At 30.7% G+C, this 23,641-nt stretch overlaps 1 protein-coding gene across 1 annotated transcript; it reads right to left on the reverse strand.

The window, feature by feature from the left end:
- Window positions 1–1,926: 1,926 nt before the first annotated feature.
- Window positions 1,927–7,151, reverse strand: LOC122593631 (mediator of RNA polymerase II transcription subunit 17). The gene is made up of 9 exons (XM_043766057.1): window positions 7,019–7,151; window positions 6,508–6,612; window positions 6,189–6,411; window positions 5,891–6,004; window positions 5,487–5,572; window positions 4,429–4,798; window positions 3,451–3,876; window positions 2,813–3,106; window positions 1,927–2,372 (listed from the first exon to the last, which is right to left on the reverse strand). Exons 2-9 carry the CDS (start codon window positions 6,594–6,596, stop codon window positions 2,052–2,054), a joined length of 1,923 nt encoding a protein of 640 aa, XP_043621992.1. The 5' UTR covers window positions 6,597–6,612; window positions 7,019–7,151; the 3' UTR covers window positions 1,927–2,051.
- Between the last annotated feature and the right edge of the window lie 16,490 nt (window positions 7,152–23,641).

The following is a 23,641-nucleotide window of genomic DNA, read 5'->3' on the forward strand; positions in this document are numbered from 1 at the left end:
CTCTGTATATATATATCATATAGATTTCGGGTCTCAACATTAGGTACAACGGAAGTACTGATACAATGATTAGTGTGACTGTCCAGAGGCGGTACCAGAAAAAAATTCCAAATGGGCAAACTTAGAAAACTTATGAAAAATAAATCTAAAAGGGGGCAAAATGTTAAAAACCTATAGAAATTTTTTAAAAATTTATGAAAAATTTAAAAAATACATGACAATTTAAATTTTGATGAAGCATTGGACCCCCTTGCCCCCCTTTAATACCGCCCCTGTGACTGTCCATGCGTCTGACCGGGAATCTCGACCAATTGAGCTTGTGAAAAGATCCAGGATAATTGTATTAGGTGGCTGGTAGTACCTCCTATCTCGAGTTTACTACTTTACTTTTTCTTGGTTGTGTTACTTTAGGAATATATAGGACCTTGGGTTTGTAAGCAATAATATAACACTAATCAAGTACTCGAGTCATTTTGGCCCTTCTCTTCCTTCTTTAAAAGCACTGATCATCGACTCCAAATGGACCGTCTTCATTAGATGGTGCAATAATGAATACATCATCGACTGATATCATTAAATATATTGCTTGTATATGTAAAAAGGATCACGATAACGATCTTGTCTACCCAACCACAAACTTGTTCCCCATTTTCCTCTAGTTGGGATCGAGTGTATCTCATATTTATCTACTAAATCGACATCTATATTTTAATTTAATTTAAAGTGACATTACTTCAAAATTAAAGAATCAAGCCCCTAAAATCAAATTTTCTGTCATATTTATTCACATTTCATTATTTCAATTTCATGATCATTCTACCTGATAATTATTTATAACATATTTATAATCATTCCATTCTATATAACAGATTAAACATCTGCATAATATTCTAATAAATCCTTCATCTAGTCATAGTTACGGAAAATAGCACCAAAACGTAAAGCACAAATTGACCTAGGGATAGGCGTGAGATTGACATATCCCGTACCAGTCATGAAAATAACAAAAACATGATACCGATCCTGGTACCATATGAACCGGTACAATACAGTTCCAGTATATCTCGATATTTGGTATTTTCTTAATACCGGTCGCGGAAACTACCAAACGTAGATACTGGTCCCACTTCCATATGAACTTTAGTACTATTTTTCAGTATCGAGACCGTGAGATAAAAAAAACTGCATTTGTCTAAATCAACAATCCACCATTAAATCCTTGAGTTTAACTATTTTTGAAGAAAACAATTAAAGTCATCAACTTATTAACATCATCTACTTGTTCATTGATTATTACTAGCATAATTTTAAAAGAAATACATGTAATAAACCACGTTATTTATACTATATTATAAAAATATATCAATTTATTTTAAAGTGTTGAAAAATATGTAATATTTTCACTTAACACTTATTAAAATATTTTCACCTACACTATTATACCCTTAACATTAATGATTAAATTACATTATCAATATTTTATCATCATATAAATCAATTATTTTTACATCAATTATTTGCATCATTGTAATGTATATAACAAAATTATGCCATCTTTAATGTTATTTTACATTGATTAAGTTGATTATATTTTATTGTGTGCATCAAAATATTTATCTACTCAGCTTCAAATATCGCCGACCTATTGAACATTAAGTTGGTGCCATCTCTTGCCTCTTGCATAAAGCCCAATGTTCGCCTTCAGTAGTTCAGTATATATATAAGAGGTGACGCCTACTATTGAATGGCTGGTCCAAAAATTCGAATAGTATGATTATCTATGATATAATAATGCATATAAGAAATGGCTAAACTTTAGCCTATAGATACATATAAAAGAAGCAACCCTATACATACATATAAAAGAAGCAAATAGCATACTTGCTTCCGACTCTTATCTGCCACCCAAAACCACCACCAAAATAATTATGAAAGACAACCAAGCAATACTACATTACTACAAAACTAACAATTTAAACACGACACTTTTCACGAATTAGTGTGGCCCAAAAAGCGAAACTAAAGTTATACAGAAAAAGAAAAAAACCCTATCAAAGGCTCCCACCATTGTTGCACATGGTCACTAAATCCAACAAAGTTGCATACAACACATCTAGAGATAAATGACCTAAGAGTCTCTTTGTTTCACCATCGGAATCCTCTTTTTGAAGTTTGTATTCCTCTGTCATTCCATTGCCCACCACCAACCACCATGAGATGCTGCCCTCACTGTCTTCTGGGTCTACTTGAGCCACTAGACCTACTACTTCGCCCTGCCCCACCTCAAAAGACAGACTTAAAAAGTCCCGACTTGCTTTCATTCCCACAATCAAAGCTTCTTCATGTAACCAACGGATAATCTGACTCGCAACCTGTTTTAAAACCACAACTTGGCCATAAGAGGCTGTACAAAAAGTGTAAACTTGTGATGACAAAAACAGTGATTTACATAAGATAACAAACTCTGACTAATTTTCTGTTTGGACTCGTATCATTTGCACTCATAAAAAGGTCCAAACTTTATAGTTTCAATTTAGAGCAATCTTATAAATTAACTGCATCTGAGCAGAAGAGATGAAAAAAAGGTTACCATGGTCAAACTTACCTACTTCATTCTGACCATTTGAACAGGTCAGATTACCTTGAACCCCAACTTTTAAAAATCATTACTTATTTATTGTTGAAACATACAAGATTAACCAAACAAAAATCAGACCAAAGTCTGTGACACCATTTTGAGTAAATTTCCCTTTAAAAAACCATTGGAGTTGTATCCTAAGAGAAGTATATTTTGGGTGATTTAAATGCATACCTGCTGTAGAAGTATGACATGAAGATCAGCCAAGTTGCATTCATATCTGTTCAATGAAGAGCTATTTTCAGACTTCCCTTTAAAGAGGCCGACTACATTGGGGGCACCTTCACCTTGTATGTTGATGCAATCATCATTTACCACCACTTTAGTTTGGAACTGTGACCTCACCCTTTTCTCTAGTGACCCGGTATGAAGAATCGATTGAGGAACATCCACCACAAGTGTCCATGCAGATGTACGAGAATGCCACGTGGGATGAGACATTAAACTAACATAAGATACACTGCTAGCCTGCATGTGTCATTTATAAGAGCACAAATATATGTCAACTTCCCAGCTGTAGAAAGAAAATATTGACGGTTATTTGAATTAAATAAAAAGCAACTCTTGTTTGACTTGGGTAACTATCTTATAAAAGCAAACTTTTTTATAGAAACCACTCCATTGAGGCAATGAGTCAATGGCATAACGAGCAGAAAACTGCAGACAAGTGACAATGATGCAGATTGCCTAAAGCTCAAAATTCTTGGAAATTACAGTTTACTATAATTAACAAGGATGGAAGCTGAAACAAGAATCAGACCAGGGTTCGTTTTATTTGTATGCAATAACCCTAAAAAGATGAAAACTATTACCAGATCTTCTAGTTCGATGAGAACTTTAGATGAAAATATTCTATGAGCCAGAGACATGCAAAATTGGCCCAGAAGGTTTGACCCATCTTTTGGATGTTGACCAACCAGTTGACTTCTACTAGGAGCAGTTGATCTATTCTTTGCTCTTACAAACACATGTTCATGAAAAAGTTGTTTCAAAAAAATTTCGGAACTTCTTCTATCGGGAAGCAATGATTGCTTCTGCGTTTCTTCACCGTCAATCATGGGGATGACTGCAAGTTTGTCCTCACCTTCTTCACTATCATCTTGAGTGGATGGGGACACAAGTGAAATGAAGACGGATGCTTCTTGATCTATGTTTAACTGCAAATGGTTTTCTCGAATACCAGTCACATTGACACCTAAAGATGGGACAAATGCTTCTTGATTGATCAAATTAAAAACCTGCAGATCATCCAAAAAATAAACTTATTAACAAACATAAAACACAATTACTCCTTCTGTCACAACATGAATTGCAATATGGGAAGTGTCCAGGTAAAAAATTTTATCTTCCATTTAATAACAATATGGTGATTCATTATAGTAGCAACATCATTTCAATGTGCCGGTCAAATATTTCAATCCTTGTTGAGCAGAGAAAATAGTTCATAAGAGTTGAGGTGGCAATTTTACAATCCGTGAATGGGAAACATGCCAAATTTAAAGAACCATAGATTAGCTAAAATGAAAAAGTCCGACAGGCCAAAAGTTGCTTAAAATGTCCGAATTCATAAACCCTTTTTCTAATATAACTATAATACTATTCTAACAGTATAGTTTATGTAATCACTTTTAGTAAATTAAATATAGCAAAATACAAAAAAAATGTTGGTGGGTCAGCCATATCCTATTCCACCTGTTATAACACAGACATAAAACGACCCATTTTGACAAGTCACCAGCCCACTCAAACCGCTTGTTATGCCACCAACAGGTACAGTAACAAAGGGTTACCTGCTCATCAAAAACGGCTCGATGAACACTGCGAAGATCATAATGCCTTTTCTTCACAATACCATCATCACTTTCAGCTTCTTTCTTGGTTTCTCCAGATAATTCTGAACTTGAGTCATTTAATCCCTTAAAAATATTTTCAGAACTTCCACTACAAAACCCAAACTTGAGATTGCATATTTTTGAAGAGAAATTTAAAGCAAGCATTCCAGCACTGTCATGTTCTACACGAACCGTGGACATCGAAGATGGACGAAATACAGACGTTGGATCATATAATGTATAGTCAAACAGATCAATATAGAATCCTTCATTGCCAGCAGCAGAAGCAGCCATGCGGTGCCTCTTAACTTTCCAATTCTGCTGCAGTCTATTAGCAGGTCAGGATATTAGGTACATTGGCACCAGGACACAGCTAATGTAAATTTATGAGTCAATTTGCGTTGTTTTATGTTTTCCCTAATGAGTCAAATAAGTTGAAAACTTAAAATTTAATAGTGTAGCTCAAGTATATACAGTAATACAGGTCAAACAGGTTTAAAGAGCAAAGCTGCTAAAGGTTAAAGTGTATTCATGTTGTATAGAACCTCAGAAGCCCATCTATCAATAGAAATTGGATTATTATTGAACCAATCCATCATAGATGGAGTGGTACCCATTACTAATGAAGCTTAAGTCCCACAGGGGAAGACTTAAATGATGCGGGTTCAATCATTTGGGGTGCCCCGATCATGTGGATATTAAACTGAGGTATTTCACCGGCATTAAAAACCTTCCGGGGAGGTCATGATGAGTATCCAATGTGGTACTAGGTACAGGGTTCCCTCCTTAACCTATATTTTTGGATTATTATTGAACGATGTTCTTTGGAATCAATGTTAACACACTAACCATTTTTTTTCAATAAAAAGAAACAAAAGAAGAGTTGGTGGTCCAGCCCTACCTACACTTAATCCATACTGAACTGGCCCCATTATCCTACCCATCCATGATCCACTTCTAGTAATACTAGGTCTATTCCAAGCAGCGGAGATACATGTAAGGCAATGAGATCTGACCTTATTAGAGCTCCATAGAATCTTGCTTCTCTGGCAACTTGCTTGTCCAATGCTTTTGCTGATTGCTTAAAATATTTCCCCAGGTGCTGAAATGAAGAAAAACCAAATCATATAGTAACTGATTTGCTTGAAAAACACATATCACACATAACATGTTCCGTCCCTTAGAAAACCACTAGGCCAGAAAAAGTGACAAACAAAAGGTTTTGTTACCGAGAAAGATGCTTAACTCAAACATTTAGTAGTACGCTTGTCAAAACTAGAATTCTTAGTAGTTGGAATTTAAGATCTGTGACAGTATCACAAGGGTATTTTACCCTTAACTATTTACTTCTTACTTATACTTAGTGTAATTAAATCTCTCTTATGTACATGCAAATCTCAAGACAGACAAGATCAGATACCCGGAAACATTGGAGTTTTGTTGCTGTAGATACCGCAAGGTCAGACAATAGTTCATTAGGTAACGGTTTTGGCCTGGTCATGCTCGCCACTGTCACTGCATCATTAGCTTCAACCTACATGCACACACACATTACTTAAAACCAACTAAGAAAAGTTCAAGGTCAAAAGTATTAACATTTCTGTTCAACATAATCCGAGTTTAATGTTTTAATTAGCATAAGATTGAAAATTTGAAATTTGTGTTTGTAATCCATGATGAGCCGTGAATCACATCAGTAAGATAAGTATGCAACTTACAGTGTTAATGAGATCAATGATAACAGAAAGCTCCTGGTGAGCAAGCTGTAGATTCTCAACCATGCTCTGCCACGGCCATGGTGGCGAAGATGCATCTTTAGAAGAAGTAGCAGCAGTATCATCACCTTTCTTCTGCTTCTTATTTGGATCTTCTCTCTCCACCGCCCAAGCAAAGTCGATTCGTCGAATAAGATTCACTCGGTTATCGTCATAACTTAAATCACTGTAATCAGAACACACATCGATTGGATAAACGTCAAATAAATATCGTCTTAGGGAGGGAAAAAAAAAAGGCTAATCGAAGGTGATGGATTCATACGGAGGGAATCTTTCAGCTCCATTTTCTTCAATAATCTCCAAACGTTTAACCGGAAGTTTGTCTAGCGATATACTCAAGTCTTCATCCATTTAATCAACGTGCTTTCTTCAAATAAACATGTTTTAGAAAGAGTGAATCTTGAAACCGTAAAAACAAAGTACAGAATGACAGTACTACATCAATAACATTCTCATTTCTTAGCTGCTAATACCATCTTTAATACCATCTTCGCCGACGTATTGGTTCCAACACAACCGGTCCTTCGGCTCATACACTTACAATACGGATGAAAAATAATTCAGTATGTTGGCTCAATTGCTGACGTGGCACCAACAGATTGAAGTTCCAGCTTGATTGTTAAAAAAATGGTCTAATAACTAACTATTAGGGCTCAAAGTTACTACTACTTAGCTAGGGTCTAAACTTTCTACCCTAAAAATGTAAAAGCATCATAACTTGAAAATCAGATAAAATAATATATACATACATACATACATATATATAGTTGTACCTTATTAAAAAAAAGGAAGAGATCGCCGGAAGTTTGACAAACTTCTATTGGGTTTTATATGCAGAAATCTTTAGGGATAGAATGCTGTCAGCTACTGAAAAATAAATCTTTAGCTAGATTTCTGACAAAAAAAATAAAAATAAAAAATTCAATGGAAAACAATCTTCTGAGTTCTGATGTGAATCAGTGAATATGGAGATAGACGATAGCGAGACATGATCCCGGACTCGGGTCAATCAATCAGCCCAAAACATATGCACCATACTGATCAAATCAGTCCATCAGATACAGGCCCATTAACAGCTTCTATGGGCCTAGTGAAGAACCCAGCTCCGGCCCGCTAAAAGTTTGTGTGACAGCGACGACACATATAAAAGTTAACAAAATCTAGTATTATTATTATTTTATTTTTTTAAAGTTGGCAATTTTAACCAACGATTTGTTGGACCTCTAACCCCCTACTCATGGAAAATACTTTGAGATGAAAAACTCAAGACTCGAACCTGAAACCTTGGGAAAAACTCACATCCGGAGCCCACATAATTGATTTAGAAGATACCTCTAACCAACTCACCTAAGTGGAAATAGGGTTGATTATTTAACTGTTTGTTGACATTAACTTTAAAGGTTTTTTATGTTGTTTTGTTATTAAATAGTTGTTTTTAGGCTGAACGGAGCAAGGCGCTCCTTTTCCACTTTTCTGCTACGGGACACCCTGGAAAGCCCAAAGACGTCAGGAATATTGCCCCGAGAGGCGTTATTGGTCAAGAAAAGGCTGCAGGCGTGAAATTTGGGACGGAGTAAATGTGGCGTGCCTTTCCCACAAGTAGGATCCACATATCAAAAAACTTTTGTTTTTATCAAAAAGGCAATTCTCAATGCTTACTATTTTCGGAAAAAAGACCCACAATATCTGTACACTCTTCATTACAAGTTCTACTTTTATTTGGGTTTTTAGATTTCTGATCTGGAAAAAGAGATAGGAGCTTGATTAATTGGAGATATGGTAGGGTCAAGTAGGGGCCTATTTTGTTCCATTCTTTAATATACGAGGGTTTCTATTTTTAAAGTCTTGCTCCAAGTAAATAAGGAGAAAAGTCCCATGATCACTAAGATATCACATGGCATGAGATGCCCCTATGAGGGGCTTTAAAGGGAAACCTTGCTTCGGATAGTCTTAAGTTCATTTGTTGAAAGCCGTAAAAGACAACAGAGAGTTCTTTTCCTTTCCTTTAAATTGTTTTGTTTTAATGTTATTTTGGTGCTACTTGGTATTTAAGTGGTGTTTTTGGTCAGATATTTGTTTTTAATATTTTTTAATATTAACAACATAACAATTATATACAATATAGTTTTACAATTATATCCTTAATTTTTGGGATAATTACCTATGGATGTAACTAACTATGACAAAATGTTTATGTTATGTGGAAATCTTGTAAAATGTCTATGTAATATAATGAAATTTCAAATCCTGGTTATTGGATGTACCCGGGTATATGTGACAACCATATAATCTGCCAAGTGTAATTTTTGATTAGTCTAGTACATCAAATAATCAGGATTTGAAAGTTCATTACATGACATAGCCATTTTGCAAGATCTTTACATAACATATACATTTTGTCATAATTATTTACATCAATAGGTAATAATCCCTTAATTCTTTGGCGAAGAGATAGATTTGTACATTCATATACTTTTTCATTGTGTGTTTATAACGTTATATTCTTACAAACGAACTCTATAGCGTGTGGTATCATACTACATATATTTTAGAGAAAATAGCCTAAATAACCAACAACCATCTTCAATATACGAAAATACCCAACTTTTTTCAATTCACCAAAAATACCCATAAAATCGCAAGATCGCAAGGAGGAGATGCGGATTGCAAGAACTCCTTGCGGATCGCAAGAAATGCTTGTGGATCGTAAGGAGTCCTTGCGATTCTCAAGCAAGGCTTGCGATCCGCAAATAGTTTTTGCGATCCGCAAACAATGCTTGCGATTTTGACTTTTTTTTTACTTATGGATAAGATTTTTTGTGAGATTTTCTTGACTTTTTTACTTATGGATTAGTCAAAAAAAAGTCAAAATCGCAAGCACTGCTTGCGGATCGCAAGCCTTGCTTGAGAATCGCAAAGAGTCCATGCGATCCGCAAGGAGTTCTTGTGATCCGCATCTCCTCCTTGCGGTCTTGCGATTTTATAGGTATTTTCAGTGAATTCGAAAAAAATTGGGAATTTTCATATATTGAAGATTGTTTTTGGTTAGTTATGGTATTTTCTGTATTTTTTATCTTTTGTATCACTATCACATTCACAATCATAAAGTTCAACTATCGGTCATCCTTCTATACACGACATTGACACATAGCAATAAAGTTAGTATCAATCAAAGTTATATATACATATATTAGTTCTAATACCTATATGATGTACGGTAATCATAAAGATTTTATCATAAAGAAATTCAAATATGCTTATATATGATTCGTTAATATGAAATAAATTGTGGTTAAAGTAAACCGATGATCGAAACTAAGTTATAATAAACAATAATGAGTAATGATAAATATAATATATGTTTAGTTAAAATTTTGGATTTACCTTGAATTTTTACAATTACAAGTGGATGACGTCAAATAGCCTTGTGATTTTGTCTCATAAACTCAAATTTTTAGAGTCTTCAAGTTAATAACATATTATTATAAATAATATAAGTAATAAGAGTTGAAGAATTGAGAAATAATAAGAGACAATTTTATTATTGAGAAAACGACCAATCAAATAAGGTTATAATGTGTTTTTTATCTATAAGTCAAGAGTTGGAGTTTAATTCCAAGTCTAATAAGGAAATTGAACCTATGTATAATTAAAAAAAAGCTAAATTAATAAAATAAATAAATTAAAAGGACACATGTCGATCAAAGATTACGTCATGTATTATTTCAAAAATATCTCAATCATGTTTTAATTTATTAGTAGATAAAAAATTCCATTCAAATACGATGAACAATGTTTATTACGTGCCACTATATGAACACATTCGATGATCAATAAGGTATAGTCTTTTAATACGTAACGAGATATGTCACCCGGGCGTTGCCCCGGGAGACAGTACATTTGTTAACGATTTAATAAGAAATATTATTCAAGAGATAATGTATCATAAACTTTTTGAAGAAAACATATATTATTCAAATTATTAAAAACTGACATTTGTCAGTTAAAAAATGAACTGTAAAAGTTTTGTGTGAAAGTAAAAGTCGTTCGCGTAAAAGTTTAGTGCTAAAGTGTAAGAGACTTAAATGTTGTGGTGAAAATAAAAGAAAATCAAAAAGTATAAAAATTTAGTGCTAAAAGTATAAGGGGTTAAAATGTTGTGGTTAAAATAAAATGAATAGAAAGTTTATTAATCTTTACAAGCTTTCCCGTACATTTCTTTTTAATATATGTGTTAAAAAGTTTGTTGTTAAAGTGTAAGAGGTTAATTATAGTTAAAATAAAAGATTATCAAAAAGTAGAAAAATTTAGTGTTAAAAAGTGTAAGGAGTTAAGATATTGTGGTGATAATAAAAAGATTAAAAAGTTTACTAAGAATTATAAAAGTTTTGTTCTCAAAGTGTAATGAGTGAAACTATTATGGTGAAAATAAAAAATAAAATAAAAAATATACTATTCTATACACGCTTTCCCGTACCTTAGAATAAAAGAAAATTAAAACTATGAAAGTTTAGCGCTAAAAGTGTAAAGAGTTAAAATATTGTGGTGAAAATAAAAAGAATACAAAGTTTACTAAAAAATATTATAGTTTAGTGCTAAAAGTGTAAAGATTGAAAGTTTTGTGACGAAAATAAAAAGAATAAAAAGTTTACTAAAAAGTATTATAGTTTAGTGTTAAAAGTGTAAAGATTAAAACTTCTGTAGTGAAAGTAAAAAGAATAAAAAGTATACTATTACTAAAATAATATTATAGTTTAGTACTAAAAGTGTAAAGATTGAAAGTTTTGTGGTAAAAATAAATAGAACAAAAAATTTAGTAAAAAATATTATAGTTTAGTGCTAAAAATGTAAAGATTAAAACTTATGTGGTGAAAATAAAAAAAATAAAAAAAATATTATTATTTACCCGCTTTTCTAGACTTTGTGTTTAATATATATATTATAATGTATCTTTTAGTTTATTGCTGGAAATAAACAATAGATGCGGGGGCGGCACTAAAGGGGGGGCAAGGGGGTCCAATGCCCCCGTCTAAATTTAAATTTTGTCATGAATTTTTTAATTTTTTATAAAATTTTAAAAATTTTCTATAGGTTTTTAACATTTTGTCCCTTTTTAGATTTATTTTTCATAAGTTTTTTAAGTTTGCCCCCTTTGAAATTTTTTCCTGGTACCGGCTCTGAATAGATGATCGATTTTCTTTTTTATTTCATAAGACCTTTAATGTACTTCCACGTTATAATGATATCTCAATCAATATTCGAACCGAATATGTATAAGTTCATGTATTGCTTTATTGTTCAATAATAATCAGGTTTATAAACATATAGATAAATTGGACACAATGTAACAACTTCAAAAGTTTGACATCAATAGATATTTTAGACTGAGTCAAGGTCGATCGTCAAACTGTGCAATTGTGCATTATGCATTTTTATTTTATTTTTTCCTTAAAGCAAGATTCCACCAAAGGATGGACTAAAGCAAGAGCGCTATCAGTTGTTAATATTATATGCATATAGTGTGTATACATAAAACTGGGTGGTATTCGGCTACTCCATCAATATTTTAGCTAGTCACCTCAAACAATGTTGGTAAATCTACAACCATGGCCCCGAAGATTATTAAAGAAAGTGGTACAGCCATGGCTACTCCATTCAATGTAAGATTCTAAGGTCATGCATGCAAAACTTTTAATTTTAACGAAAAGCTTATTTTTAATTGAGAAATGCTAAATACAGTCCGGGCTGTATTTAACGTGCATAAAAAAACTTGTACCTTCCATATTAAAAGTCCGCCCCTTGATTTTCATGGTAAATGTACAAACAATTTATGCACCTTAAACACAGCTCTAAGGGCTGTATTTAGCAAACCCTTTTATAATTTATAAATAGGGTAATGCTAATTAATGGAAGTCGTTTGGGCTTTAAATAACAATCTTAATTATGTAAAGTTTAATTAAATACAAATAAAAGAAGTCATTCATTAATTGCTTACTAGTCTTGTACCCGCGCGATGCGGCGGGACATAGGAAAAAAACGTTAGTTAAGTAGCGGTACCGTGTTATTATATAAATGTATGATTCAACTCAAGTGTTTCTTAGTCCGGCTGAAAGTGCAAACCGTCGTTGTTGTTTCAGGGAAAGGAAGGGACATGCCTAAAGTTTTTCTTTTAAGGGTATTTTTGGAATTTCAGGGATAAAGTGTTTGATAAGAGTATAGATTAAAAGGGTAAATTAGAGATTTTAAAGGTAGAGTGTTAAATTTTGGAGGGGGTAGTTTGTTTATATAGATAGTATAGATGAACAATAAATCTATTTGTTTCTAATTTTGAATTCTATTTTTCTGTAGACTTTAAGCTAACCCCCTAAATGATTGTTTTTTTTTTCCAACTTGTGCTAGTTTACAATCATACATCACAGTGCCGACTAACTTCTTGTACAAACTTGCAAAATCATTTATAAACTAGCATAACTACAAAAGATTAAAAAGACAACCTCTAATAAATGATTAGTAACATACGTGTACATTACTGCATAAAACCTTGGATATGCTATTGGTGTTATCCTAATCAAGAATAGACAATCGAATGCTTACGAAACCTATAATGATAAACATATTCGAATAAACATCTAGCCAAAAATTACTAAAGCTTCGTCAAATAAACATCTGATCAGCAAACAAAAAATGATTCATGGCATACTAGAAATCACTCTAGAGAAATCAAAGTTTTAACACGTAACAGATGTATAAACCAAAGTATAAACCGTAATAGTTTGCAATATTGTTAGTAACAATTAATAATTAATATATACAAAAGAAAAAAAAAGTATGATCACATACGCAGTCAAATGGAGATAAAACTAATAAGAGCAAAATTAAAACAATTAGTTTTATAATGTATTATTTACATTCAGTTGTAGAGATAGCAAGTAGCGAAACACAAAAAATAGGTTTTGAATTAAATAAAATGTTAGAGAAAAAATAATGTATATTAGTTGTGTTAGGATTTTTAGTTATTTGACTTGATAATGAAATGAAATGTTGGAGTAAAAATAGGAGTTAATTGTAGATGGATTACTGGCAATTAATCAATGGAATCTTTCATTTGTTTGTAACTAAACTTAACATAATTAGGATTCTTATTTAGAGCTCAAAGCTTCTATTACCATTACCAAATAAATATACAGTAGCATTTAAGATTCTCAATTTTTGGTCAACAAAGCCACTTCATAAGATCATATTCAATTTGGAGTCAAAACTTGTGTATATTAATAATCAAAAAAGCCAACTTTTTAGCCAACACCTAAACATCACAATTAGGAATTTTATTTTTAGCCAACACCTAAACATCACAATTAGGAATTTTATTTAGACATGGTTTGACCGGGTTAAAGATGACCCACCCAAGAGACCAAATAACTGACTTGTAAATCTAGTTCTTTTAGATTCACGGGTAAACAAAACCATATATGACAATCAATTAACCTAACATATCTATCAATAAATTAAAACATGATTGACATGTTATTGACATGTTATTGACACGACACATGGCGTAATCCTTGATTGACACATGTATTTTTAATTTTTTTGTTTTGTTAAATTAGCTTTTTTAGTTGTATATAAATTCAATTTCCTTATTAGACCTAGAATTAAACTTTAAATCTTGGCTTATTAATACAAAAGATATTAAAACCTTATTTGATTGATCGTTTTCCCATTAATAAATTGTCTCTTTTTCTTTCTTAATTGGCATGTTCTTGACACGACACGTAGCGTAATTCTTGATTGACACGTGTCTTTTTAATTTATTTATTTTGTTAAATTAGTTTTTTAGTTGTATATAAATTCAATTTCCTTATTAAACTTAGAACTAAACTCTAAATTTTGACTTATTAATACAAAAGTTATTATAAACTTATTTGATTGATTGTTTTCCCATTAATAAATTGCCAATTTTTCCTTTTCAATTTCTTCAACTTCTATTACTTATATTAATTATAATAAGTTATTAACATGAAGACTTAAAAATTGAGTTTACGATCCGAAATTACTAGACTGTTTGGTTCTAAAAATTTAAGGTTATCCAAAATTTTAACTAAACATATATTATATTTATCATTACTGTTTATTATATTTAGCTTCGCTCATCGATTTATTTTAACCATAATTTATTTCATACTCACGTATCATGTATGGGGCATATTCTTTTTTTATTATACAATCTATATAGCTACCGTACATTGTACGGGTATTAGGACTAGTTAACAATATAATGATTAATATCAATATACTAATAACAATAATAACCAAAAAAATCAAGAAAAAAGATTAGTAGCTGACCTATCATATGTTTCATAAGATGAAAAAAAATAGTCATTGTATGTAGAAATTCTAAGAACTTTAGGAAAGTATTCCTACGTTAAATTATCTCAATAGATTTTATTAATTAAATATAGGTATCCTAATTTAAATAATAAAATAAATAAATTTTAAAAAACCTAATTTAAGAAGGAGTTTAATAAATATTTTTTTAAATAAATATGGTTAAAAGGACATTTGTCGTTTTAACATATCCCCATGTGTTGATTAAAGAAAGCTACAATCATGTTTTAATTTATTGGTAGATACAATTATAGTGTAGATGTAGATATACCCATGGGTGTAGGATACCAATGAACCACATGATTTTTTATTTTTATTTTTGGTAATAAATTTTGACAAGTTTTGAGTTTTTCTTAAGGAAAAAGATTAGGTAAAGCATGCAGTATCTATTTTAGATAAAGCAGTGGGGATTATGTAAAATTCATGGGGGGTGTTTGTGCACAAGATGGGATAATGGGTGTTTTAGGTTATTCGCTGGCGGTTCCCCGAAGGAAGTATTGATATTTCTTTACGCCAATCGAATAAGTGGAAGTGATCTCTTTACGATCATATGTGTGTTGAATAGAGAATGAACGACCCTGAGGTCTTTTTCGGTCTCCTCTTATAGGAGAAATATCCCTTGAAGGAGGAAACTTCCTCTCCGCTAGGGTTTCCTCGAATTAAGGAACGGAATATCCTTTCCATAGTTGTTGTCCGCCTTATAAGGGAAAGTAGTTATTATTCTTATTTAACTTCAGCGGGATCCTTTGTTATGAAATGACCTTCGTGTTGCAGCATTATAATACCCTGGTGCGGCAGGTCCTGTGTACCGCTGGGAGGGTCATCAGGGGGTTATGTAAAATTCAGGGGGTTATATATGTTTATCAAATTCAAAGGTTTAATTTGTAACTTTTTTTAATGTGACAGTACCTAAGCTTAGGTAAAACTCGTTTTCTAAATGCACTGGCTAACACAACAAGTGCATATAGTCTAAATATTATGAATACGTAATGATATTTGATCAAGTACGTGTCTCCATATACCCATAAATTTACTGAAAGGGGTCATTCCTAGTCCGATCTATAACAGTTCTTTTAGTCAAAATTGGATGATATATACATAACAAGTGATTTTTGCATATGTTTAAATATTTGATTATTTATCTTGTGAAAATTCTTATTCTTATCTTCGCTTTTCAACGAAAGATCGTACAAATGTATTGAGATGTAAAGTTATAATATTATGAATTCAAATATAGTGGTCACTGAAAATGACCATTAACACTACCCGTGTTTGATAAATCTACAATAAGAGAAATGAAGAGGACAATAAGATATTGGATTTCAATCTTTTCGGATGTGATATGTGGTCCGATTTGGTCATATTTGGTCTAAGAGAACGAACATTTAAATGATAATGACTGCTAATAATATTGGCGTCGTCATGGAGAGTGCCAAAATACTCCCACATCATTGCCTATGTCAGCCTAGATTTGTTCTAGAAACATTTATGGGCAATTATTAGTTACAAGAGTAGTGAGAAAAAAAAGTGTGATAGAACACTTCATTTGATAGTTTAAAAGAAAAGTTAACAAAAGAATGTCGTAGTCGTTATTGTTTAGACCTATATGTACTGTAAACAGTAAAGTATGCTTTGTAACATTTAACTGGTAATAATTTATTGTCAAGCCATTTAAACCAATTCAACTCATAAGTTTATTGGAACTAATTAACACGTAGGTTTACCGGTATAGAATTTACTTATTTTGAGAACCATTTTTTTTTAAGAACCATGAAACTTTTAGATAATATATTTGTTCACATGTTCTTTTTGTTTATTCACATGTGAAATGATATAAAAATATATGTTGTAGAAGAAACTTTTTTATGAAACCTTTAAAGTAACCTTTTATGAACTTGTGAATGAATTAGTTCACATTTTCTGTTCACATGTGACAAACGGCTAATGTAAGGTTTTGAAAAAAAATTTCTTCTGTAACATATATTTTTATAGCGTTTCACATGTGAATGAACAAAAAAAACATGTGATCCAATATAAATATTAAGAGTTCTCACGGTTCTTACAAAAAAATGGGTTCTCAAAATAAAGGTCCCTATTATATATATAATATATATATCAAGAAAACCTTATATGGCTTGGACAAATCAAGTTATGTCGATCCTATGACCAGCCTTACCTGCCCAATGAAGCCCGGGCTTGGTCTACCCGGCTTGACCAAGTCTACTTCAGTCCAAAAGGCGGTTAGTTAATTAGTTAAAATTAAATATCGGTTCAAAGCTCGGAGTCAAATCATTTTTGGTGAGCCTAGCTCGGTTTGGCCTAATTTGTAGTATATTATATACTACTTCTGTTTCAAATTAAATGTTTAATTTTACTTATCAAATCTTTTGCTTTTGACTATAAACTTTTAGTATATTATATAACACATATGAACGAATTGAGTTTTAAATATCCTTTTCGTTGACATAACACTCTAACTTTTATCAACTATCATTATATAACATAAAGAAGAATATTTATGGTCAAAGACTTAAGGTTGAAAGCAAAAGAATTAACAAGTCAAAATTTAATATTTAATATAAAATGAAAGGTGTACCTTGTTTTTCAAGCTAGTTGTTGCGTATTTTGATTTTCTGGAGATTTTTCTCTGTATAATTGTGTTCGTTATTTTTGGTCCCCACCAGGTAATGCTAGAGTTTAGGTATGGCCAGGGCCGACCTTTAGCAAGTGCCATCGGCACAATAGAGTAGGGCACCAAAAATTAGTGGGAACTAAATTTTTAATAGATACGTTTAGATAAATTTATATATACATAAGGTTTAATCTAAGTTTAGTAAATTGGTGCGAGTGTCTTAATGTAGTCAAAGCCCAATTGTAGCTAGTCAAAGTCCAATATATTTATTTACACAAACCGTAAGTATTGAAATCAAAATATATTCATTTACTTCATTTGATTATTTATTTATTTATTTATTAATTCCTATTTAACTATTGAAAATGATTTATTATGTTGGTTCCAAGAACCAGAAGAATGACAATATTCAAAGCATAAAAATTATGATGTATTTAACAATTAGTTAAAGACTTTTGCTAAGTTTTTTATGTTTAACAACATCATTGCCATAGTTATTTTGATGTTCTTGTAAATACGTATTTACTAGCTTTTTTATTTTTAATGAAATTTTCTGTGTTTAATAGACACCATTTATATTATCAAGCAAGGTATCTAAAATTCATGAGACGGGCCTGAGTATGGAAGCCTAGATAATTTTGTTGTATTTGCTTTGGTTTCCCTTGCAAGTTGCTTTTGTTTACGGTCCCTTACAATAGAGGTGCAAATACCAGTTAACTGGTTCCGGTTATCTTTTTTAGTAACCGAAACCGGTTAATTTTACTAAAAAATAACTGGTTATAGGTTAATCGGTTAATAATCAATTTGTGTTTTGTAATTGGTAATCGATCAGGAACAGACGATTATATATTGATAACCTATAATCGGTTTGTACGGAGTCAGATCCTAACCGGTTTTGCTCCGGTTCGGTTAGGTTAACCTTTTTTTTTTCTTTTCATCTCTACCTTACGACATGATAGTTTGATGTGTTATCTTATTTATAAACTAGATTATTGTCCCGCGTAATACGCGAGTAAATATATTTTTATACTTATATATATGTAAAATATTATTTTCTTAATTAATAGTTAACAAATTAAAATATTCAATTTCACTTTATTAACATTTTTTTTTTACCTTGATAATTTCACAAACACTTATTGTATTGCTCATTAAGTCTTACTGATTAAATAAATTATTCAATGCCAAAAGTTATTGTTTATCCATGTCATCACAAATATCTCAATGTCATTTGAAGTTTCATTTCAAATCATAAAAAATATCACACATGACACATTCTTTATATGGTGCCAAGGCATACAATCTTCTAAACCGAGTTGCATGATTGCCACCATCAAACCAATGAACATTCCAAAATCTTGTTTTATTTTCACTCCCAACTGTTCTTTAATAACATCCTAAGGGGGCTAGCAATCGGGTGTGTCTCAGAGAATGAGGAACATATATTTTTCCATATATTATTACCATTTGTTAACACGGGAACGCAGACTCAGAACATCGAATCACATTGATGATTTTAAACCTCACGTAATTCAGATTTTAAACCACATGTCATATTCATTTGTACATATCAATGCTAAATTGAGAGTGTCCAGACCACCAAAACCTAAACCACCCACCTTTTTACCTGACAATTGCCTTCTAGTAGATCCATTACCTTTTTCGAGTTCGACCCCCCCTCCTCCCTTACCCCTTCCACCAAAAAAAATGGAGTTGTGATCTTTATCAATCGAAAGAGAGAAAAATAATATATCCTAAATACTTTGAATTATCGAGTTAGAATATATCATAGACAACGCATTAGTATTGAGTTTAGATTTTATTCTATAATAACTTTGCAAAATTTTTGAAATATAACCTTAGATGGAGTCCCACTCCAACTTGGTGAATCTTGTCTTATTTTCACTCCCAACTGTTTTTTAATAACATCTTAAGGGGGCTAGCAATTGAGTGTGTCTCAGAGAATGGGGAACATATATTTGCCCATATATTATTACCATTTGTTTTATACAAGAACGCAGACTCCCAGAACCATGAATGACATTGATGATTTTAAACCTAACGTAATTCAGATTTTGAACCACATGTCATATATCAATTTGTACATATCAATGCTAAATTAAGAGTATCTAGACCACCAAAACCTAAACTACTCACTTTTTAACCTGACAATTGTCTTCCAGTAGATCCATTACATTTCATTTTCCGAGTTCGACCCCCCCCCTCCCCCCTCCCTTACCCCTTCCACACAAAAAAAATGAAATTGTGATCTTTATCAATCGAAATAAAGAAAAATAATATATCATAATCATCTTGAATTGCCGAGTTAGAATCCATCATAGACAACGCATTAGTATTGAGTTTAGATTTTATTGTATAATAACTTTGCAAAATTTATGAAATATAACCATGGATGTAGTCCGACTCCAATTTTTGTACAATGTAAACTTTTTTAAGGGTATATTTGTAATTTTATTTCTCTAAAATATTAATAAATAAATAATACATACATACGTTGACTTTGTTGTCATAAGTCTCTTCTTTAAAGTAGTACATCACTTGGTTGGAAACAATAGTCTTGAGATAAACCTCTCTATTGGTAGAACAAAATTTTTAAGTTTTTTTGATTTTTAATAGAATAGGAAAAAAAAACAGGTTGGAATTTTTTTTTTGTTTGGGTGAATGTACAGTACATTGATGATATAGTTGTATATAAAAACGTTATATTTTCTTTCAAATTCTTTTATAATATTAATCACAATAGTCACGCATATTTACAAGCTAAATTATATATCATCAATTTCGATAATTTATTTTATTTTGTTTAATAGAGTGCAACTTCTCTGTCACCACATGCTCCAAAATTGCAGATCAATGTTAAAAGTTGATGTTCTCAAAGTTGTCACTCACCTAAGCTAAACTCGGCCTTCTAAACACTGCCGTTGATAATTTGACTAAACCAGACATTATATATATATATAATATAATATAATATTGTAGATACAGGGTGTTACAACATTATTAATATTCAATTTTACCTTTTCATGGTTTAAAATATACTCCCTCCATCCCATTAAAAGTGTCCACTTTTATTTTGTCAAAGTCTTTCTTTTGTATCTTTGACTACAAATATTTTTTATTGCATTATATGATATTTGATAAGTTATACTCAATGAAAACATATTGAAATCTCTATCAACTCATATAACTTTCATCAAATATTATACATTGTAAATAAAAATATTTAAGGTCAAAGTTGCGAGACAAAGACTTTAAAAATTCAAAAGTGGACACTTTTGATGGGACGAGGGGAGTAGCTTACTATTTTTATAGAAAGTTGATCTATATATTTTAAATGAAACATATCTCAAATATTTCAATTAAAATATGCTGACTATTATTTTATTGGAAATTTTAGTGTATAACTAAACTATCTTAAATATTTCAATTAAAATATAGATTGACAATTAAATTGCTTAGAAATTTTAGTGTATAACTAAACTATTCGAGCAAAACGTTAAAACACAAGTGCAGTGACAATGCAGACATATCCGGATGAATAGAAGTTATCCAAAAAAAAGGGAAATTTTACTTAGCGAGACCTCTGATAGATGATGTATCTCTTTTTTTCAAAAGTGTGGTTAAATAACACATAAATATATATGAGAAACAATGACTAAGGTTTATTACAAAAGTGTCTGGTCACTGTAAAGAGGAATCTAATCGACGGCTAATGTAACTTTATGTTTTCTAGTGCTTTAATTCGTACCTGGTTAAAATTTGTCAACTTATGATATTATAAAAATTTAAAATGTCATTAATTTTATATAATATAATAATATATTAAAATAATAATATTAACAATTATTCTATTAGATATATAAATATTAGCTACTATTTTTGATTTATTGATTAAAATTATTGGATAAAAGGTGTAAATTTGTGATGGAAAACCAAAAAAGTGTAAATTAAAGTTAAAGGGGTATATATATATATATGTTAACTATTATTTTTGATTTCTTGATTAAAATTATTGGGTAAAAAGTGTAAATTTATGATGGAAAATCAAAAAGTGTAAATTAAATTTAAAGGGGTATTTTTTGTATAATCATAAAAGTATAAGTATTAATATTGTCATTTAAGAAAGATAAAATAATTAAATTTGATCTAATGACTCTAAATCAAAGATGAAATCCATCCAAAGGTTCTTGTTTGTTTAAGAATGAATTTATCACCTTGTTATATATATATTGGTAGATAGATATATTTTGGGCTTTGTTGTTGACCGTGTTTAAGCACATTAATATAAACTAATAGGGTGGCTTTAAAGTTTGTATTTTGTACTTAGAAAATTAAAAGTCTAACTTTTAATATATTGAATATCACATTTTACGCATGTAATATATCACTAGTCAATGTTCAAAGAATATATATATATATATATATATGACCCTTATTTTGAGAACTCATTTTTTTTTAAAAATCATGAGAACTTCTAATATTTATATTGGATCACATGTTTTTTTTGTTCATTCACATGTAAAATGATATAAAAAGGACCGTGAGAACTCCTAATATATATATATATATTTTTATAAAAACCGTGAGAACTCCTAACATTTATATTGGAACCCCTAATATATTTTCTATCAAGTGCCCTTAGGGCATTGCTTAAACCTCATTAATTATCTTTAATGTTTCTAAATATAAACAATATTTACAATAAATGAATTTAGTTTATTTTTTCATACCAAGTTTACCCTTTCTTTCTTTGAAAACGTTACAGCTAACATGCACTAATATTCATATATTTAATTCTTAGTTTTGTATAATTACTTTTCAAATAAAAGTTTTGTACGATTGATCTATATTTCTCAAAATTTTATAATAATCATTAACTTTTATCACAGTTGGTTTTTTTTACATCAAAATTATTTAAATCATGTTTTTTATTTTCTAATTCAAATCAGACTATATATAGATATCTAATATTTTAAATATGAAAAAAAAATATAGTAGCAAAACACATATTATATAATATTAAAATAAAAATTCAAATATAATTGACATAATATAAATAAAGTTTCAATTACACGAAATATATTATTATTGGTTAATGATATTTAATATATATTAAAGACTAATAATTTAAAGTAAGCTCTAAAATGTGCGAATAATAATAATTAAAAGTAAACTCTAAAATGTACGATTGAAATTAATGGAGATTAGAAAGTCCCAAATTATGTAACAATTCAATAAAAAAAGGAAGGGTAAGTTTGGTATAAAAAGATAAACTACATTCATTAAATGCAAGTATTGTTTATATTTAGAAACATTAAGATAATTAATGAGGTTTAAGCAATGCGCAAGGGCACTCAATAGAAAATCTCATATATATATATATATATATATATATACTGGTAGGGGAACCTTATTTTGAGAACCCATTTTTTTTTGTAAGAACCGTGAGAGCTCCTAATATTTATATTGGATCACATGTTTTTTTTGTTCATTCACATGTGAAACACTATAAAAATATATGTCGCAGAAGAATTTTTTTTTCAAAACCTTACATATAACCGTTTGTCAAATATGAACAGAAAATGTGAACTAATTCATTCACAAGTTCATAAAAGGTTACTTTAAAGGTTTCATAAAAAAGTTTCTTCTACAACATAACTTTTTATATCATTTCATATGTTAATAAACAAAAAGAACATGTGAACAAATATATTATCTAAGAGTTCTTATGGTTCTTACAAAAAAAATGATTCTCAAAATAAGGAAACTTTATATATATATCACTGGCCGGTATTACCCGAAATACCGGATACCTGGTGGTACCCCGGTAAAACTATCCCGGTATTTTGTCCGATATTTTCACTATTCAATACCGGCCGGTATTTTCCGGTATTACCGGAATGGTAATATCGGTATTTTGATTTTGTTTTTTTGAATTTTTTAAAATCTTTTTTTGATACTTTAATCTTGTGTTTTGTTATTTATAAACTTTAAAACTTATATTTTGTTATGAAATACCTATTTGGTATTATTTATTTTGACTATTTTCGTTAAATTATAACAAGTTTTGTAGGATTTATATAAAAATAAAAATACAAAAATTAAATTACCGTGCCGGTACGTACCGACCAGTATACCGATAATACCGGTATCGGGTACCCGACCGAAACGACCAAAATACCAGTATTTAAAACAGTTATGCAAAGGTAGGTTATACAATTCAGGTCAATGGCAAAGATTCATAGGTCGGGAAGAGGTTTGGGCCCCTCCAAAAATTAGGCTCAGCAATTATTTAATATTTATGGTTTAGAGAAAATTGAATGTATTTGTCCTTCAAAAATTGGGATACAAAATACTT

This window comes from Erigeron canadensis, chromosome 3, assembly GCF_010389155.1.
Source record: "Erigeron canadensis isolate Cc75 chromosome 3, C_canadensis_v1, whole genome shotgun sequence".
NCBI classification, from domain to species: domain Eukaryota; kingdom Viridiplantae; phylum Streptophyta; class Magnoliopsida; order Asterales; family Asteraceae; genus Erigeron; species Erigeron canadensis.

What these genes read in the sequence shown, in the direction of transcription:
- LOC122593631 (XM_043766057.1), bottom strand. Translation starts at nt 6,596, where the DNA reads ATGGATGAAGACTTGAGTATATCGCTAGACAAACTTCCGGTTAAACGT. An exon ending in TTCTATGGAGCTCTAATAAG is followed by an intron (nt 4,799 to 5,486) that starts GTCAGATCTCAT and finishes ACCTGCTAATAG; the next exon opens with ACTGCAGCAGAATTGGAAAG. An exon ending in ATGTCATACTTCTACAGCAG is followed by an intron (nt 2,373 to 2,812) that starts GTATGCATTTAA and finishes GTTTTAAAACAG; the next exon opens with GTTGCGAGTCAGATTATCCG.